The 21,250-nt window shown below is 42.0% G+C and overlaps 1 protein-coding gene across 19 annotated transcripts in view; it reads right to left on the minus strand.

The window, feature by feature from the left end:
- Window positions 1-21,250, minus strand: part of SYTL2 (synaptotagmin like 2) — a 121,119-nt gene that overhangs the window by 61,430 nt on the left and 38,439 nt on the right. For 16 of the 19 annotated variants that reach the window (XM_017850902.1, XM_017850906.1, XM_017850900.1 and 13 more), the window contains one exon: window positions 2,556-3,041. The exons of the other annotated variants lie outside the window; for them this stretch is intronic. In XM_017850902.1, the coding sequence (XP_017706391.1) occupies window positions 2,556-2,656 (101 nt within the window). In that variant the 5' untranslated portion in view covers window positions 2,657-3,041. The remainder of the gene's footprint in view (window positions 1-2,555; window positions 3,042-21,250) is intronic. 19 annotated transcript variants of the gene reach the window in all.

Genomic DNA, 21,250 nt, shown 5'->3' on the forward strand with positions numbered 1-21,250 from the left:
AAGAGGCAAAGACAAACAGCAATGGAATGGAAAAGGCGCTGACAAACAAAAGCCCGCAGAGTAACATTTTCAGCGATCCAGTTCTGGTTCCACCATCCCAGGAGCAGAATAACCTCCAAATCATCCCCACATGTCCCTTCAGGCCTAAAGCAAAGAGGTGGTCAGGCTATGAGTTGGGTCTTTTTCAAGGTCAACAAGCCATAGGTCTGCCATCTATCTGTGCACTGTCACTGCTCCCCAGCTCCAGGATCCTGAAACTGCCCATGGCCAAGTCTACATGAGGTGCATGGTGCCTAACTAGAAAGTCTATTGGGAAAGTGATGGTAGGTAGGGTTTGACTCACACCAGGGTTTTCACCAATCCAAGCCTTCTTCCTGTCATTTATTCACAAAAGCAAAACACAAAGGCAGCACCAATGGCAGCTGCTGGGGCACCTTCAGAAACAACAGACAGAAGGAGTGTCTGCAACACCAATACTAGGAAGGGACTCACACCATTTTCGCTGAAGTTGTAGACTGGCTGATGCCAGAAGGTACACACTCACACCCCTTACAAGGCCCAGTTTCAGGCAGAACTTTGCATTTTTTAAGGATATTTTCATCAACCAATGCAAGTGCCCAAGAAACACCTTCACTCTATTCATACAGAATCAGAACTACAGGCAAGACTCAGCAGCTTGGAATCCCAGGTGCCAGGAAAAGATAGAAGGGAGGGAGGGAATGAAAGGAGGCTTTCTCCTTGTAAGCTGACTATCTAGAGGGGGAAAATTGCAGACCATAAATAACACCTCCTGAGCAGAAGGAATCAAAGGTACTCGCACCTCTCCAAAATGCACGGGCCCACACCCTGAGGTGGAAAGAGGGAGTCGGTGCAGTCCCAGCTCTACTGTTTTCTAAGTCCTCTCCCCATCTTTTCTTTTGAGAGGATAAAGGAAATTCCATTTCCCCTTATGCTCAAAGAATCAATGTTTTCTCTATGCTCCCCTACCTCCTGCCTTTACTCCTAAATGGGTACAATAGTCACTGCTTAGACAAATGTCAGGGTAGCTGTGAGGAACATAAGAGGATAACATTCATAATAGGGCCTTATAAACTGTGAATGGGTAGAGGATTAATGCTACCGAGAGGCTCTAATGCCTGGGTTAGTGACAATCCTTCATCTCTCCTGGGGACACTGGTCAAGGCACACCATTTGCAAAGAAGGCACAGCAGAGCCCCATCCAGGTGCATGGAGCATTGCAAGGTACCTTTGAGGAACAGCATGATTCCCCACTACCTACAGCCACTGCTTGTCATCATAGCTCAGTGTCCTACTTCATACCATGACAGCCAGCCCCTTCCTCCATTGCCAGGTCCTGGGATAGCCTGTCTGTCATTGTTTTCTCAGGGAGAGGAGGTGGAGTTAACAAATGAGTACCTAAGACTGGGATTTGATTCTCACTTCTGACACCTACCAGTTGTGTGATATTGGGCAAGTCAACTGACTTGTCTCAAAGTCAACTTCCTCACACATCAAATGGGGTAATTATATCCCATCCCACCCACAAACTGCAAAACAGTATGTGAGCTCATAAAAAATAATGGGCATGTTAAGTCCTTTGCAACTTGTTAAACACTGTCTATATAGAAGTTATTTTAGTAGTCATAATCAGACATTCTGTAGTGTTTGAAGTGAATTTTAGCATGTTCTTTTATAAATCATGCATGTTAAATCGGTGTCAAAATATGGAAATGGTAAAAATAAAGCCATTATTCATGGTCCTGTGTCCCAGGAAGTAAGAACATATCTTATGCTCCTTTCGGATAACTCCTGGGGTGAGAATCATAAAATTAATACTACTAACTTACATTCAGGAAGCCTGTCACTGCCTTCAAAGCCCAAGATTACACAGGCAGTAAATGGCAGGGCCTGGATAAAGTCAAGTTCTTCAGCATTCTGGCCTAGTGCTTGTTCGACCGCAAAGGTGAATGAAGTGGTAGGAATATTGACATGCAACATTTGGGTTTCACCCAACAAGAATAGTGTATCAAAGTTGCCACTCCTCTTTATGCGACCCAAGACAAATGAAAAATTGGCTCAGAGAATACTTTCAATTGTGCCATTAAAACCAATACCAACATTTCTGAAAGCATGCAGAAATGTGAGCTACTTTTCAAAATTCTAAAAATTTTTTAAAATTCTAATTTGGTTCACGATTCAGTTAAAAAGAAGTAGATCGAGTTTTTTTTAAGTGGATAGAAATATACACACACACCCATGAATGTAGATGTATGTGGTTGTATACATTTCATTTTTATCTCAGTATTTAATAAGTTAAAGGAATTTAGTTAGGTTTTTAATCAAGACCCTATTTCTGGTAGGAGTCCAGTAGGATAAATTAAGAGGCACCAAGAGGAAAAATGTTTTGTCCCGGAAGTAAACCTAAAATTGGAATCCATAAATTCAGTCTCCGAGTCAAAACTACCACTTATGGTTGAAAAAAAAACCCAGTGTCCTATTTTCGTACAGACTGCCTCTTCCTTCCCTCATGCCCAAGGGCTTCTCTGGCCTCTTACCTGACTCTCTCTTCTTCGGCCCTCTTCAGAGCAGCATCCCGCTGCAAAACCTTCATGATGGCCTCTTGTTCCTCTTCAGTCAGGAAGCTTAAGTCAATCATTTTGAAAAGTGCATGCAAAAATAATAGCAACAAATGTGACTCAAAATTCTCAGGGCTGAACAACTAAGAGTGCAACCAGGAAGATTAAAAGACACAAAAATGAAATATCTTGTTCAGTTCTGCAGCAAAAGTCTTATTTTGGCTCAGCAAAAGTTTAGGGCCGCTGATAGCAAGATCCTAAGTGCTCTTTTCCATAAGGAAGTCTTGGTCTGTGGGATAATGTTGAGAAGAGGCTCTCAGAAGGATGCTGTATTCCTTGCCAGACAGGTCGCTTGTTCCTACGGTGGCTCCCAGCACACTCTTTCTCTGGTTCAGTCTTAGACACAGTTTATTCTCTCTCTGTACATCAATTCATAAGGGGGGGCAGCATCAGAGCATCACCTACCTGGGGAATCATGAGACAGCAAACACCACACAGTGAGAGGTAGTTCCTATAAGCACTACTCATTACCAGAAGATTTTTAAATGGACATGCGAGATGGTCTCTGAGATCAAGGAAACCTGTTCAGCCGGCTTCCTGAGCAAATGGTAAATGGGTCATGAAACATGCTTCAACCCAATTCCAGACCGCCAAGATGGAGAACACACAAAAATGCCTGTCAATGTTTAATGATCCACCTGAGTAAAGAATGGTTTCAAAAAGAACTGATTCTCTCTCTGCAAACTCTGGGGATGCTAGGCTAAAAAGTCATGTTGAAGGTCAGTAAGATCAGGAATATGTGATTCCAGTGGTCAGGCAAGAAACTAGAAATAAAAATTTTTAATACTCACCTCTTTACAAGTAGGAACATTCCACTGTACCATATATGAGCTCCATAATAAGAGGAGAACTAGTATTAGGTAGAGATAGTGTGCAGAAGAGTGAGAATTGTTATTCTTCATCCAGGCCCACTGCTAACCTTTTCTGGGCCTAAAGGAACCTAACAAGCTTGTCTGCCTTCATTTCTCAGGGGAAAAACACCTACCTGTGTGTGTATATAAACTGGGGGAAAGGAAGAGGCAGAATTTCAAAACACTTTACCATCCAAAGTGAGGATTTTTCAGTTGCACAATGTGCAAGAATCCTATTTTCCTTGAGGCATCTTCAATACATATGTAATGGGAAGGAAGTGAGAACTGAAGAATGAGACAGCTCTACAGAAATTTGGACGTGATCTACTCAAGGTTGGGGCACTTTTAACAAGTGCAGTGCTGCACATACACACTAAAAACCTTTAGTAAATTTTAAAGCAGGCCGGGCACAGTGGCTCATGCCTGTAATCCTAGCACTTTGGGAGGCCAAGGCAGATGGATCACCTGAGGTCATTAGGAGTTCAAGACCAGCCTGACCAACATGGTGAAACCCCATCTCTACTAAAAAATACAAAAATTAGCTGGGCGTGGTGGCACATGCCTGTAATCCCAGCTACTCAGGAGGCTGAGGCCAGAGAATCGCTTGAACCAGGGAGGCGGAGGTTGCAGTGAGCTGAGATCGCACCATTGCACTCCAGCCTGGGCGACAGAGTGAGATTCCTTATCTAAATAAATAAATAAAATAAAATAAAATAAAATTTTAAAGCAGCCCCGCTTAAGAATAAAAGAGTATGTACACTAGCGAATAAAATTTATAAAAATTAATTACTTGAAAAACAGAATTACTGGGAAGTTACCCTTCTACCACTTGCTAGCTATAAGTAACTGGGCAAGTTACCAACCACCGTGAAGCTGTTTTCTCATTTGTACTTGACATTAGGATGTTCCTCACAGATTGTAAGGATTAAATGGAATAATGAATATAAAAAGAGCACATGTCTTGCATTCTGTACCAAAAATAGCTACTAAAAATATATTCTAGCTTCCTGAGTTTACACTTTTGTTCCATCCAGCTGAATAAGACTATATTTAGTAATATGTTTCTTTTGTATTATGTCTCTTTCTGATCTCCCCCCATGAAGTTTGGGCTTCATTGACGAGGAATCTAATGACCTTTGTTTTAATTTCCTCTAGCTCTTTGCATATTGCCCACAGCAATTACTCAAATAAATATTAAGACATTACTTTATTTTCTTTTTAATTTGCATGTGCTTGCATATGCTACTACCTGCTTGTTCATCTTGAAAACTACTTACCCTTCAAGACAGATCAAAGTTACCACCTCCATGAAGCCTTCCGTAACTTCCATACCCCTAGTTAAAGTTGCAGCAGATTCAATGATTATTCCTAACTCTTCACTCCCTCCCTGTAACAGAACTATACTATCATGTTCCCACTAGAGTAAGCAAAGAATTCATCCCTACCCTCCTAATGTTGGGCTTGGCCTCTGACTCGCTTTGGCCAATGGAATGTTAGCAAATGTGGTGCAAGCATAGGCTGTAAATGTGCTTTTGTGGTTTGACCTGGCTTCTTGTACTCCTGCCACATGCCATGAGAAGAGCTTGTCCCAATTATCCATTGCCTCTTCATCCTGGGTTCCAGAAAGAGATACAAGGACAGACCTGAACCTGACCCCCCTGAAGCAGGAATCCCCTCTGATCTATAGATATAAGAGAAAAAACTAAATATTTGTTGTTGGAAGCCACTGAGGTTTAGGAGTTGTTATACGACACCTGTGCAGCAGGAACCTGCTAATACAAAAACTTTCTCCTCCAAATACACGTCGACTGCTGTGATGATCTACTCTCAGTCTCTCCTACTTGACTGTGAGTCTCTGAATGTGAACAAATAAACAAATGAGCAAATGAATAAATGAACCTGATCCAAATATACAATATCACCAGGAGATAGCTATCTCAATTCTTTCCTTTCTTTCATGTGCAGTAACTTCCTTAGATCTCAAAGGCTGGCAAGCAAATAGATTTAGGCTACATTCTGGGACCCAGGTTGCCAATGAGGACTTACACTGCCATTTGGTTGGTTCAGTGTGAGACTTTAAATTCAAGGAGTGGTGGACAGGAAGAAAACAACAACAACAAAAAACTTAGGTCATCTAGCAGTGGTAACTGGCAGGGTTGCTGAAATGGGCAACATTGGCTTCCACACCTTCAAGTAGAATACAAGCTAACTAGTGCTTCTTTGTCAAAGCCTCTAAGGGTTAAAATTTCTCCCTTAAAATAGGCTGTTAGTGAGGCAAAGGGCAATGTTCCCACTTTACAAAGGAGTGAAGGGCTGGAACCCTTTTCTTTTAATTGGGTAGGTAGGAGTCAGTGCCCAACCAAACTGTAGGAGAGCCCTCAGAGGGCAATCAAGACTCTTCAGTATGAGGTGCTCACCCAACTCCTAATATTCTGGACGATGTCCAGCATGGGAGCTAATCGAACATTTCCCTCACTCGCTTGACAAAGATTTATTGAGGGCCTGGCACTATTCTAAGCACTGGAGGTGCAGCAAGGGAACAAGATAGAAAAACTTCCCGCCTTTGTGGAGTTCATATGCCAATGGATGGAAACGATGATCAAACTAAATAATAAAAATAAAATAAGTTTTTGAATACCAAATAAATTATAACACATTGGAAGGTGATGAGAACTATGGAGGAAAAAAAAAGGGAAGGGAGGAGAGTAATAACTCAGGGAGAATTGGAATTTTAAAGAGAGTGGTTAGAGTAGGCCTCATTGAGAAGGTGATGTTTGAACAAAAATGTGACAGCGATGAGGAAACAAGTCATGCAGATATCCCAGGGTCCTGAGGTGGGAGATGTCTGGCACATTCAAGAAATGGCAAGGCAGTCAGCGCTGGTACACCAGAGTGCCCCAGGAGAGCAGGAGGAGAGGAGGCCGGAAAGGACACGGGTCAGACTGTATTAGGTCTTGGGAGGACAGTAAGACTTCTGGCTTTTACTCTGAGATGAAGCAGCATTAAGGAAAGCCAGACAAAAAGGCAGCAAACATTTACTTGCTCCCTTTTACACACGTGGCTCTGTACATACATCTCACGGAATCCTCACAAAGACACTCTGAGGTAGGTCACAGGAGGAGCTTCTGCGGCAAGTTTTCCTTGGGTTCAGCCTCTCCTACCCATCCTCCATTCAGCATGATGCTGAGTCATTTTTCTAAAACCCAGTTCTGACCAAGCTACATTCTCAGGCTTAAAATCCTTCACCAACTTCCCACTGACCATTGACTAAAACTCAAAATCCTTAAGTGGCCTGTAGGACTCTCCACGAACTAGCACCTGCTTTACTCTCCAAGCTCTTTTCCTTAGGCTCCAGCCATTCTGAAATTTTCCAGTTCTTCTTGCCTTCAGGCTTTTGTATGTGCCGTTCCTTCATCCTGGAACACCATTTCCCTGTTAATACCTGTTAGGTCTCAAGTTACATGTCACTTACTGCACAAAAGTCTTCCCTAACCCCTCCAAGCCCCTCCTATGTGCTCAATTAGAACCTGACTTCATCAGTCACAGTACTTATCACACGGTCTCAAATCGCTACCTACTCATGTTTGTCTCTTGCCAGTTTATGAGCAAGGTCTGTGTCTCCCAGTGACTTGTATCCCCAGCTCTTGCCACTGTCTTGCCTCTACTAGGCACTCAAGGATTCATGAAAAAAAAAAAAATGATGAACACAGGTGGAAGGGGATTGAGTTTCCATTTCCCCCTGAACATGAACATAGCTCTAGGGTCCATAAATGAAAAACTAGGTCCATATTATTCAATGTGTTCCAGCTCTAGATCTTTCACATCATTCTGTGGTTTGACTAAGTTGAATGACTTCTCTAAGTCTTGATTATCTCATGCATATGATGGGTATGTTCTCTTCCTTGTGGAGATTACTGTGAGGCTCTGGTGAGAATTCAGGACACTGCAGAGGACAAAGAAGGATAAGGAGCAGCGGTAGAAACAGCAGCACAAAGAGAAATTGGAGGACTTCAAATGTGGACTGTGCTTAATTCATATTTTCCATGTGTCAGCCTTGCCATGCCACATCTATGAATGCCAATACTCTTCTTGTCAACTATCCAAAAGTTAAGCTGGAGAGAAAAACTAAGGCCCCAAATAGTTGATGCTTGCCTTTGATGGCAACAAAGAGTGGATCTGGGCTTCTGACCCTAATTCCAATTAAAATTCTAATCCCAGGTTAAAGTCTAATTAACAACAAAATTTCCTTCCCAGCAGGCTCTGCTGCAAGGAGGGGCCCAGATAGCACAGATAGCATCTTCTCCTTTCCCAGAAAGGGTTGTTGTGCCAAAGCCTACACAGATCACCCAGGGAAGGAGTGTAAAACTTACATAAGTGGTGACTCTCACATGATGAGGATTTCAGAAGAGAGGCAAATTGTTCTGATAGTCCCATGACATCAAGAATGAAGGCTTCAAAAAAAAAAAAAAAAAAAAATCTGGGCAGCAACAGAAGAGCCGTAACAAATATGCTTGAGTTGGGGAGAATGCCACCAGACAAAAAAGCCCTGATCAACAGGAAGGCTCATCTCACCGGAACACTTATGAAACCATCGTGCATAAAACTAAATGCTTTGTAAACTTCCTAGGATCACAGCAGCATCAAAGGATGGATGGAAGGAGAAGCCAAAGATGGAACAAATTGAATGTGACAATCAGAGAGTCTTTGCTCACCTACCTCTCAGCAGAAAGATTTCCCTCCAGTGTACCAGCCCAGTGATCATCAGATCACACTGCCAGGACATCCATGCCCAAAGCTGCTAACTGCACAGCTGGGCTGCTCTGCTTCTCAGGCTCACTTGGTTGGACTTGCCCCTAAGTTCTTCCCATTGGCTCCATTTTACCCTGCCCTCTTGAACCACATTTAATTTATTCTCCCTTGCACATAATAGTTTACAAAAAAGATGTCATGCTCTCCCCACCTCTTCTTAGTTGAGGGGAAGAAAAACTTCGTTGTTCCCTCAATTGTTCCTCACATGTTTTCTAAGCCTCTCGTGATCTTGGTCATTTCTCTCCAGACTGAAAAAATGAGCAGGTGGTGCTAAGCCCTTTACACATATTTCAGTTTAACCACTCTGACCACCATGCAGGTAGGTATTCTCCACATCCCATGGATGAGAACACTGGGGCTCAAGTTAAATAACTTGCCTAAGGCCATCAAATTGACCCAAATCTTAACGCAAAGCTTAAGATTCTGAAGCCACTATTTTTCATCTTTCACTGCGTCACTAGTCCCCTATTTCTCAGAGAGATCACACAGCTGGTTAGGGGCAAAGATGAGACTAGAACCCAAATTTCCTGATTCCTAGACAATTCTCTTTTCACCCTGCTGTTCCTCCCTCTGTACATTTGACTTTGTCATTTCTCATGGGCAACATGCATCAGCCCTCAAGGCATGGCATGCTCTTCTAAGGACAACTTGTTAGGAATTAGAAAATGATCAGGCCCTTTGGGTTTGATTTATGGATAGACATGGAAAAGAGGACAAGCATGAGATAGAGGGGAAAAAAGGCATCTGTGTCACCATGCAGGTATTTATACATGCCTACTAGCCTCTTGGAATGGTATCATCCCTCGAACCAGAAACTATTACTAAAAGAACCTACATTTTATATGCTTAAGCCCAATCAAAATGTTTTGTAATATGCGTACACAGAAATGTGTTTGTATGAAAAGCAAACTTTGTCCACGCACAGTTGGGTAACAATGCTACATGAATATTTTGTTTCTGTATAGTCAGAGCCTTCAGTGCTCTATTTTTAAAAAGCACATAAATTACTCAGTGTAATGTGTTGCTTAAATGGGGCTTCTTGAGAGGAAGGAATTGTCTTGTGACTGGTTCAAGGTAGCCTCTTAAAAAATAATAGCTGAATGAACAAATACAATGAACTTCTTTATAAAGAAGTGAACAAATGAAAGGATATAGATAGAATAAGAAAGGATAAGCTATCCAATAATAGGTTGTCTTTTTTTGTTTTTTGTTTTTTGTTTTTTGTTTTGAGACGGAGTCTCACCCTGTCACCCAGGCTGGAGTGCAATGAGTGCAATGGTATGATCTCTGCTCACTGCAACCTCTGCCTCCCAGGTTCAAATGATTTTCCTGCCTCAGCCTCCCGAGTAGCTGGGATTATAGGCACCTGCCACCATGCCAGGCTAATTTTTGTAGTTTAGTAGAGACGAGGTTTCACCACATGGCCCAGGCTGGTCTCAAACTCCTGACCTTGTGAACTGCCCGCCTCAGCCTCCCAAAGTGCTGGGATTACAGGCGTGAGCTACCGCGCCTGGCACTTGCCATTTTTTATGGAGCAACTGAAAATTAAAAATGGACAGTCATCTCAAAATACAAAGCTTTCACTTTTGTGAAGATTCTTCCAAAGATGGAAGCCATTTTTCTACTTCTTCTATCTCCTCCAGGTCCAGGCTGAGTAGCAGACAGCTAGTATCTTCTGGAAACTGGCTTGGTGGTCTCAAATTATGAATGATGAGGGAAAGATGGGTAGAAAGACTACCTTACCTGACAATTCCCCCTGCTCCTTAATCTCATATTCAAACCTAGCAATAATATCCCTGGATTTCTGAAAAGCTCATTTTCTGCAATTGCTAGGCCACAGGTTTAAACTTACAATACCCATAGGAATAAAATATGCTAACCAAGCCCCAACCAAGGGCAAGATAATGGGCTGTGTGAGGAGACAGCATCACACACAACTAACCATAATACAAGTATGTCAGCTACAGATAAAGGAGGCACACAGCAAGTGTCAGGTAGGCCACAGAGATTTAGGAAGGAGATAAAATGAGGCTAGCCTTGAAGGCTGCATTAGAGAAGGAGGTGGGCATTCTGGGCAAGAGCACTGGACCCTGAAACCATAAAGGTGTTCAAAAAGAAGGCTGGTAACTGGAGTACAGGGTATAAATGGGTCAAGTGACCAAGGTCGGACCCCAAGAGGCCTTAAGTGTCAAGGGGGGAAATTTGAACCTGAATTTTTAATGCCTGCCAGTCTTGATAAATGTGCTAGAACCACCCTTTTAATCTATATTTTCTTGATCAGGATTCTAAGAAACAAAAACAGTCAAGAAAGAAAGGATCTGAGGAAATGGGCCGCTGAAAGTTCATTTTAAACTTCATACCTGGGCTGAAAATTCAAATCATATGTAGAAGAGAGATGGCAGTCTACAAAAGGGGTGACTTGTCTTTAATAACATATCACTAAGGACTTTAAGCCACATAGAAAAGAGTTCTGATATTGCAGGGAGCTGCTGCAAAAGCCACCATATCCATGGGCTTTTATTAACTACACAGCTTGTGAAGCACCAAGAGGCTTGCCTAAGTTCAAAATACCAGAGAGAAACCTTTCTCCTTGGAATGGCAGCATTCACCCCAGGCCCAGATCTCATTCTGGAAGAGGGTAATTTGTATGCACCAAAAGTTCTGATAATGTATGCAGTCCCCTCCCTCAGAGTTTAGATTCTGGAAAGGAGGGCACATACCGAACAAGCCCAAGAAGTCCCACAGAGCAGAAGGGCAGTGGGCTATAAAACTTTTAACCAGAGGATTTAATGTACTCTTGGGGAGCCAGGGAAGGCTTCTTTGAAGAGAAGTACGATCTCTGTCAACAGCACACTCTATAGTGACATCTAAATTGGGAGTGCCATCACTTTCATTATATTCATGATTGCCTCAACAGCCAGCAGTATTCAAATCTGGCTGATCAGCAGCAGATTCCCAGACATTGCTCAAGGCTTACTGAACCAAACTCTTTAGAGCTGATGTTCAGGAATCTGCATTTTCTAAAATGTTCCCACATGATGTGGATGCTTGGCCAACTCTGGGAATCACAATTATAAAGGATTACCAATACGTCAGGAATGGCTGATGACTGGATGGAGCACAGCAATTAGTCAAAGTTAAACATGCATATTTGTAACAATTGTTTTCAGCTGTTACAAGAGAACACACATGAAATAAATTAACAGTCAAATCATAGAGTCATAACCAATTCTTTGCGTGGATGAGGAATCTGTGATGAAAAAGGTCGTAGAGCAATTGTTTAAGGCCACACAACCGCCTAACGTTGGAGCTAGGACATGCAGAGATCTCCTTTACCCTCTAGGACATATACAATTTCAACATAAATAAGGATTTGCAAACTGGCTAGTAAATGGTTTGGGCTGCATTTCACAGCACCCCTGAAAGTCAAACACTGATAACAGCCCAAATTACAGATGAATACCAGATTTAATTATTTTCTAGGTTTCAAATTCAAAGGAAAGGAGTGGAAGAACTAGCTGATTTATTAACTAGGCTGGAATTAAACTCAGGATCATAAAGTTAACTGAACTGTAGCTATCGCCAGCTCAGACTTTAAAAGGACCACAGAAAGACTCAAAGTGAGAAAGCCTCATGTACATTCCTAACCAGACTGGGAATGAGGGACTCTCCCCAAATGTACTAACTCAGGGGTTACAAAAACTGGCTGTACATTAGCATCATCTGAAAAGATGTTTCTAAAAACACCAATGCCCAGGTCTCTTCATCCTTCCTCTTCCTACAACAATTCTTATTTAAATGGCCTGGGGTGAGACTCCCACCTAGGATATTTTTCAGAATGGTGCCTAGATGATTGTAAGATGCAGCCAGAATTACAACTTAACTGGTTCTCTCCCACTTCTAGCTTCTGCTCAAATCCAGGGCCTATAGGTGAAGCAAGCAAGGCACCCAGAGCACAAAATATAAAGAGGCAAGGTCACGTGAGCTCAGCACTCTGCACCTGCAGCACTCTTGAGAATGAGTGTCTCCTTAAGAGTAAGACACCCAGGGCACATAATTAAAAAGACACTCACATCAGGGAGCATCAGCACTTGCATGACCTTGTCTCCAAAGACTTTGTGCTCTAGGTACTTTACCTGCCTCACCCTAGTCCCAGACCTGCTCAAATCCATCTGGTCAGGCCAAATTGCCCCATTAAAGATGCATCAAGCCCCTACTGTGTGCAAGATCTTCCTTGATCCTCTCCATCCTCTAAAGAGACACTGATTTTGAAACTGATACAGGTAAATAATGTCTGCCATATTCATTTTCTATACCCCCAGTAGAAGAAGTGTTGTCATATAGTAGAATGCACTTGTAGCTTTGGAGTCAAAAGATAATTGGAAGTGGATTAATCTATTAGTTCTTTGGCAGTTTCCCTAATGACTCTCATTTGTTTCTTCATCTATTCAACATGGGCAGCAAAACAGATCTACCTTACAGGATTACCATGAGGATGACATTATATTATAAGTAAAATGGCCTGGGACACAATAAGTGCTCCATAAACACCTAATGACAATAAATAAATAAATCCCCAACATTTCACTAACTCAATCACCTTTCCATTCCATTATAAGGTTGGAGTATTACTGCTGCTACCTTTTCTATTTACCTCACTAGACTGTTTCCTATCCTCTAACCTCCCACACCATTTTAAGGATGAGTCAAATTCTTGGTTTCTGCAAGCACACACACTCCCACCCCCCACTGCAGAGACCTTTGAGGAGAGTTTTTTAAATCTTCTAAATCTGAGATGGTGTATGGTAGGAGAAAAGTTGGGTGAAAGGATCTCTTCAAACATAAGAATTCTCTTAAATTTTTCCATCTTAGGCCTGGACCCCAACTTCAGAGAATCAAAAGCCAAGAGTTTGATATCTTGGTCTCTAGTTCTGCAGTAACAGCCCTCCTCTAGCTTCTTCCAGCAGTAGGCAGAAAGGCTTTGGTATCCTGTGTCTCTAGCACACAGCAGGGTACCTGGCATACAGCAAGTGCCTCATTTATTGAGTAAATGAAGAAGAGGAAAAAAGATCAGAAAGAAAAAAAGCAAAACAATTCAATGGAATATAGAAAAGGCCAAAAAAAGGGCTGTACAAAAAAGTTTGACAAGTCATCTTCCATAAATATATTAATTCTATGGTAGGCAGAATAACGGTCCTCCAAAGATGTCCACATCCTAATCCCTGGAACCTGAAGATATGCTGCCTTACATGGTAAAAGAAACTTTGTAGATATCATTGTTAAGAATCTTGTGGGGAGATTATCCTAGATTATCTAATGAGGCCCAATATAATCACAAGGTCCTTATAAGAAGGAATTAGGATAGTCAGAAGGAGAGAGACGAGATATGAGGATGAAAATGTTGGAGGGATGTGTTTTGAAGATGGAGGAAGGGGCCATGAGCCAAGGAATGCAGGCAGCCTGTAGCAGCTGGAAAAGGCAAGGAAACAGATCCTCCCCTAGAGCCTCCTAAAGGAACTCAGCTCTGTTGATCTCTTGATTTTAGCCTGTAAGATCCATTTCAGACTTCTGACTTCTAGAACTGTATAAGTTTGTGTTGTCTTAGGCCCCTAAGTTCATCCCAGCAGTAACAGAAAATTAATACACAGTCTGAGGACACAATGTTACTTATTCATCTCTGAGTCCATCTCTAAGTTGTGCCAGACCCCTATTGACTCCAACAAGGATGGCACCCAGTTTAAGAGGCTGAAGAGACCCAAAGCCTGCAAATGAAACATGAGGTTTTATCCAGGTCTTATATGCAGGGGAGAGAGTCCAGTGGCAGCAGGCTGGACAGAATAACCACACAGGCCCGTGGTGGTAGGCTGGGCAGAAGAACCACAACCACTTGCAAAAACACACAGTTTATATAGCATTTTCACTTAGCACCCCTCACCTAACAACCTCCACCTGGCAACCATCATTTAACCCAAAACAAAGGACCTCATTTCACAGGACAGTTGGGGACTCAGACATTCCTCATAGATAAGGAATAGATCTCCAGGTTGGCCATTCCCAGATTCATTAGCTCAGAACTCTGAACACACATTCAGGTAAATCTGCCATACAGTCATGCGCAGGGTGTGCTCCATCATTACACACTTCAGAGAGCAGGGGAGAAGCACACTGGATCTCTTTGTGATCATCAGTGTTCAATACAACTCTTAAAATGGAAACTTGGCAAGACCCACTGTCTTTGGTTAATGAATGTAAATGAATGTAAACAACTATTCATCCCAACCAACAGTAATAAAGTAATAAATTAGTATTTCTTTCATTAGCATAAGTTACATACTGTTAGTTTAATGTCACTGAGTTCTAGCTCAGATAACTGTTGTTTCAGAGCTTGGGGGGCAAAGCTCACGTTTATTCCATCCTGTTTAGACACCCCATGCTGTGGATTCTCCTTCATTCTTTGGTTGTGTATGCAACAGAATTCCCTTGCTTTCAAGGCATTCCTTGAACCACTTTTACGCTATAGGAGAAACTAGCCCTCTTTCCTCAGTCTAGTTGGCAGTTTCATGAAGGAAAAAGAATGTAAGATTTAAAGTCACAAGATCTGGTTTGAAATCTGATAACTCACTTACTAGCTTGGTGACCACAGACAGCATTTGCTTGAGCCTTAGTTTGCTCATCTCTAAAATTCAGACTAACCACTGCCTACCCTCTTTGCTGAATCACTACAGGGAGCTGATGAGACCATGTATGGAAAGACATTTTGTAAAGTGCAAAACATTATACAATTATATTTATACTTTTTTTTTTTTTTTTTTTGGGGAAAGGTTTTGTTTTGTCCCCCAGGCAAGAGTACAGTGGCACAATCTCAGATCACTGCAAACTCCGCCTCCTGGGCTTAAGTGATCCTCCCATCTCAGCTTCCCAAGCAGCTGGGCCTACAGGCACATGACACCAACCTGACTAATTTTTTTATTTTTTGTTAGAGACAAGGTTTCATCATGTTGCCCAGGCTGGTCTCGAACTCCTGAGCTCAAGCCACTCGCATTGGCCTCCCAAAGTGCTGTGATTACAGGCACGTGCCCAGCTGATCCATTCTCCTTCTAACATAGCATGATCTCTAAGCAGATACCCATAAATTTGGGTAAAAGGAAAGGTTCANTTTTGGAGACAGGATCTTGCTCTGTCACCCAGGCAAGAGTACAGTGGCACAATCTCAGATCACTGCAAACTCCGCCTCCTGGGCTTAAGTGATCCTCCCATCTCAGCTTCCCAAGCAGCTGGGCCTACAGGCACATGACACCAACCTGACTAATTTTTTTATTTTTTGTTAGAGACAAGGTTTCATCATGTTGCCCAGGCTGGTCTCGAACTCCTGAGCTCAAGCCACTCGCATTGGCCTCCCAAAGTGCTGTGATTACAGGCACGTGCCCAGCTGATCCATTCTCCTTCTAACATAGCATGATCTCTAAGCAGATACCCATAAATTTGGGTAAAAGGAAAGGTTCATAGTACAGTCTAGAAGAAATGAAGAATGCTTTTACTTCACCTGCCTTCAGATATATAGTTCCTGAGACACAATAGGAAGTAGTATTCTACTTGTAGATAACAAATAGCCAAAAGCATGCTCCCATTGAAGAAGTCTTAAGGAATATCTGACTTGCTATCTATGAAGTCCTATAAGGTGATATTAATGAGTAAAAGGTGCCATTACATGCTAGTTACACCAATCAGTCAGTACCAACTCTGCCCAGGCATTATGTCTCTGAATCTGCAAAATCCAGTCATCCTTCATGATAGTTGTCATATTCCAGAAGGACCTTCACTATGTGTACGAAGCAGGAGAATGACCAACCATATCTAAAACTCCATTTAACATTAAATATCAAAATGGACAGCAACCAGCCCAGCCCCAGTTTTGTCCCCTTACTTATATCTCAGGCTAGCCTGAGCTCAGACACAGTACAATGCCTCACAGAAGGATAAAAGCCCTAATGAACACATTTCATAAAATATTCAGCTGGCCTTTTGGAGAAAAACAGCTGGAGCTAACCTTAGGAATTCCACTAATTCCCCCTACCACACAGCCTAAAAATAGCCAAAGAGCATTTCTTGCTAGTGATGGCCTTTCCTTTAAAGGAAATAATATGCAAAAGGCATGCTGGGGTCATTAGCCCAAACCATGTAGTCCCCATGATAAATCCTTGGCCAAATGTTCCTATGAGAATCTGCCTTCATAAGGTCAACACTGAAATTTCCTTGGGAAGGTTCCCGGCTCCCTACTTTCCACTGTATAAGAGACATAGGTTATCAGCCACTAATTCCCTGCATGGCCATGAGGGTTTCACTTCCCTTTCCTTGGTCTCGGTTTCCACATCTGCAAAAATAAGAGGGCTCAATTCTGACCTCTAAGGTCTTCTGCCGGTGTAAGACTCCCTGGGAGGTACAGTGAATGGCTTCACTGTCTTCAGGATAAAATTCAAACCACTCAGGGTTACATTAGCCCCTCCATATCTATACCCTGACTTCCTTTCCATTTCTTCCTACAGCGTACCTTGAAGTTCTTTAAACTTACCTTTCACACCTCTGTCTTTGGAACATGCAGCTCCTTTTGCCTGCAAGGTCTTTTTCCAGCTTCTTAAATTCCTAGTCATCTTTCAAGACAGAGTCCAGGTGTCACCTCCTTTCGGAAGATGAGTCTAGTCCCTTCCTGATAAGTGGAGTTAGAGTCTCCTCCTCTTTGGTCTCACAGGACTCGGCATTATACAGCAACTGTCTGTTTCCTCATCAGTCTCCTTTATCAGCCTGAGCTCTCTTGGAAGGAGGAGACACCATGTTCATCTCCTCTATAATTTCCAACACCTGACCTGTGCCTGCCACTCAATGTTTGGTGATATTGTTCCAAATTCCATCAAAGTACCACATTCATTTTATAGTAGTATTCCAAAAGACCAGAAATGTATTTTTTCAATAAATGTTTTCTCTATTCAAAAAAGAAAGTAAACTATATCTAAGCCTTTGCCTTATTAGGAAAAAAATATATAGCTATTCAGATTTGTAATGTAATCTTTGCAGAGTTGAAAATATATATTAAATTTGTCCCTGAGAAACCTCTCTTTAAACCAACTAAACCATAGTTCTTAAAAAGGCAATTCAAAGTTAGAAATGATGTCCAGCTATGTGGCTTTTTTATTTTATGAAAAGGAAGGAAAATCTCTAGAAGGAATAAATTATACACTAAACTTTCTGAAAATTCTCAAGCCCTGGAAATTCAGATGAAAGGCAGCAAGGAAAATGTGATATTACATAGAAAACCAAAAGCCTTGTTCACTACTAATAACATTAAAAGTTATATGCATGTATTATAAGAAATAAAAAACTAAATTAATGCAATTAATTGGTAGGACTTGAATTTTATTGAAGAATTAGAGAAGGAAATGGCATTTAATCTTTCTCCAATGCCTTTTTAAATTTTTACACACATTTTCTCTACACCATAAGGCAAACCAGCAAAGTAGTCACCATCATCTGCATTTTACCAATGAGGAAACTGAAGTTCATGAATCTTAAGGGACTTCATTAAATTCATATTGCTTCTAACCAACAGCTGAGATTTGAACTCAGGTCTACCTATCTCCAAAGTTCTGACATAACAGGAAGAGAAGCAGAAAAGGGGGAAGAAAGGTGCAGGTACACAGTGCCCTGCAAAGGAACCCAAAGATGCAAACAGGAGCTGGGGTTTTCCCTCAAACCCCGACACACCCCAAATACCAAGCTTTGCAAGATAGAACGTTGTTAAACTTGATGTGAAATGAGATCAGTTACAAAGGAATTTTTATCCTTTACATGATCCCAATTTAGAAGCTTATATAAATAAAGTGTGGAGAGCAGGCAGAAAGTATGATGTTATAGCATCAGCAAATCTATTTCTCCTATACCCTCATGAACAACAAAATCCTTGCATTGATCTGGGCAAGAGCTTTACAGTATTAATCAAACCTTAAACCCCTCCAAAGGCAGGCACAAATGATCACTGGCACTTCATAAGTTAGAGTCAGCCTGTGCCCTGCCTAGAGGTGCAGCTGAAGATCTGGGTTCTGGTCTTCACTCTGCTGCTAAAAACCGAAACTCTTTGTTTCAGTCATCTCTCTGGGTGACTCCACCTGTAAAATGAGGCATTTGGACTCTGATCTGTCAGCTGCCTTTTTTTTTTTTTTTTTTTTTCTTCTTGTGGACATAAAATCAAATGACAAAATGAATGCCAACACCATCACGAAGCTAGCTTAGGGAGAAAGAGATGAATAGGCAGACTATTGGAGAAAAATGTCACCCTGCTGCCCAGTGCAAAGCCTTTTTAGAAACTAAACACTTTTCATAAGACATTGCTACAGAGAAGGAGAGAATGATAATTAGGAAAATAGGGTATAAAACCTAACAAAAATCTTTCTTTTCTTCTTTCTGTACCTCCCTCCCTCCTTCCTTAATGACAGTATCCTGTTTGGGATTAAGCTAGGCACAATGGGAACAACTATTAAGTCCTAAGACCTGGTTCCTGTTGTGAAGAAGATATTGGTCCACAGCAATAATAACAGCTCCCATTTGTACAATGTTGGGGGTTTACACTGTACTGTAGCACATGCACTCTTCACAACTCTTCTTAGAAGGTAGGTAGAGCAGGTAGGAATAAGTATCATCATCATAATCCCCCATTTATTTATTTATTTATTTAGAGACAGAGTCCCACTCTATCATCCAGGCTAGAGTACAGTGGCTCAATCTTGGCACATTCCAGCCTCTGCCTCCTGGGTTCGAGTGATTCTCCCACCCCAGCGTCCGGAGTAGCTGGAATTACAGGCATGTGCCACTGCACCTGGCAAATTTTTGTATTTTTAGTAGAGATGGGTTTCACCATGTTGACCAGGCTGATCTTGAACTCCTGACCTCAAGTGATCCACCCGCCTCAGCCTCCCAAAGTGCTGGGATTACAGGTATAAACCACCATGCCCAACCCACCCTTTTATTGATATGAAAACTGAAGTTCAGCAAGGTTAAGCGGCATATCCAAGGTCACACAGGTGTTAAGTGACAGAGCTGAGAACACATTTGTAAAGGAAGAGAAGAACTAAAAACAACGGGTGCTATGGTTTGCATGTTTATCCCTCCAAATCTCATATTGAAACTTAATCCCAATGATGGAGGGAGGGCCCAGTGGCAGGTGTTTGGGTGATGGGGGTAAATCCCTCACAAATAGATTAATACTCTGCTTCAGAAGATGAGAGAGTCCCTACTCTATTAGTTCCCTTGAGAGCTTGTTGTTTTAACAAAAGCCAGCCACTTCTCTTACCTTTTGCTTCCTCTCTCTCCAAGTTATCTCTGCACAGCTGGCTCCCCTTCTGCCTTCCTATAGGAGTGGAAGCAGCTGAAGGCCCTCACCACATATAGACGCCCAATCTTGAACTTCCCAGCCATCAGAATCATGAGGCAAATAAACCTTTCATCATCATTATTATTATTATTATTATTACACTTTAAGTTCTGGAGTACATGTGCAAAGCATACAGTTTTGTTACATAGGTATACACGTGCCATGGTGGTTTGCTGCACCCATCAACCCATCATCTACATTAGGTATTTCTCCTAATGTTATCCCTTCCCTAGCCCCAACCTCGCAACAGGCCCCGGTGTGTGATGTTCCCCTCCCTGTGTCCATGTATTCTCATTGTTCAACTCCCACTTATGAGTGAGAACATAGAGCTTGGTTTTCTGTCCTTGTGACAGTTTGCTGAGAATGATGGTTTCCAGCTTCATCCATGTCCTGCAAAGGACATGAACTCACCCTTTTTTTGTGGCTGCACAGTATTCCATGCTGTATATGTGCCACATTTTCTTAATCCAGTCTATCATTGGTGGACATCTGGGCTGGTTCCAAGTCTTTGCTATTGTAATAGTGCCACAATAAACATGCGTGTGCATGTGTCTTTATCATAGAATGATTTATAATCCTTTGGGTATATGCCCAGTAATGGGATTGCTGGGTCGAATGGTATTTCTGGTTCTAGATCCTCGAGGAATCACCACAAACCTTTTTTAAAAAATAAATTACCCAGCCTCAGGTATTTCTTTACAGCAACACAAAATGGACTAAGACAATGGGGTGTATTTAAGTGTCAGCTGTGTGGTTAGAGGGGTAGTGAAGAAATCAGGGCAAAAACCAGGGTGAGGTAAGACTTAACCTGAGCTTTGCACAGGGGGAAAGATTTAGACAAGTCATATGCCAACTCACTGAATTCAATGCAGAAGACAGCATAGTACAGCTTTGGAGAGGGTGGAGTACCGGAAAACAAAAGGACATCTATTTTCATACATACACAAAAGAGCATTGTCTTTCATTGAAGAAGTAGACACTCTTTAGTCACCTCAGTAATTACCATGTGTATGCTCTGCATATTTTTCTTGGTAGCAGAAATGGGTGGCCCCAAGCCCTACTTTTCCCTTGGCACTAACAGTAAGTATCAGGAAGAGGTTAAGGACATGTGATCTGTACCATAAGTGAAGGTGAAAACAACTAATCTTGGCACTCTTGACCATTACCAAAAGTATCTGAGCTAATGGGCCTTTTAGTCAAGATATTCCTCTCTGCAGGTGTGACTAATCACATACCTGTACAGCAAGCCTACCTTCCCAGACTGCATTCATTGCTACCAACACTCAATAATGTAATTAATGAGCATCCTGAACCTGTTTCTGAGGCACGAAGAGAGAGGAGGGGAATCGCTGGGAAAGATTTCAAGGTGAACACAGAGCATCAAAATTATAGAAGGGATTATAAAACAGGCCCAGGCTCTGTACACTAACAGAATGGGATTTAAGCACACTCCCCCTCCCTCCACCAAAAAAGAAAAAGAAAAAAATTACCAAAAACAGGAATTGGGACTCTGGAATCAGGTAGAGGTCCTTCAC

This window comes from Rhinopithecus bieti, unplaced genomic scaffold, assembly GCF_001698545.2.
Source record: "Rhinopithecus bieti isolate Rb0 unplaced genomic scaffold, ASM169854v2 scaffold_30846, whole genome shotgun sequence".
Lineage (NCBI taxonomy): Eukaryota > Metazoa > Chordata > Mammalia > Primates > Cercopithecidae > Rhinopithecus > Rhinopithecus bieti.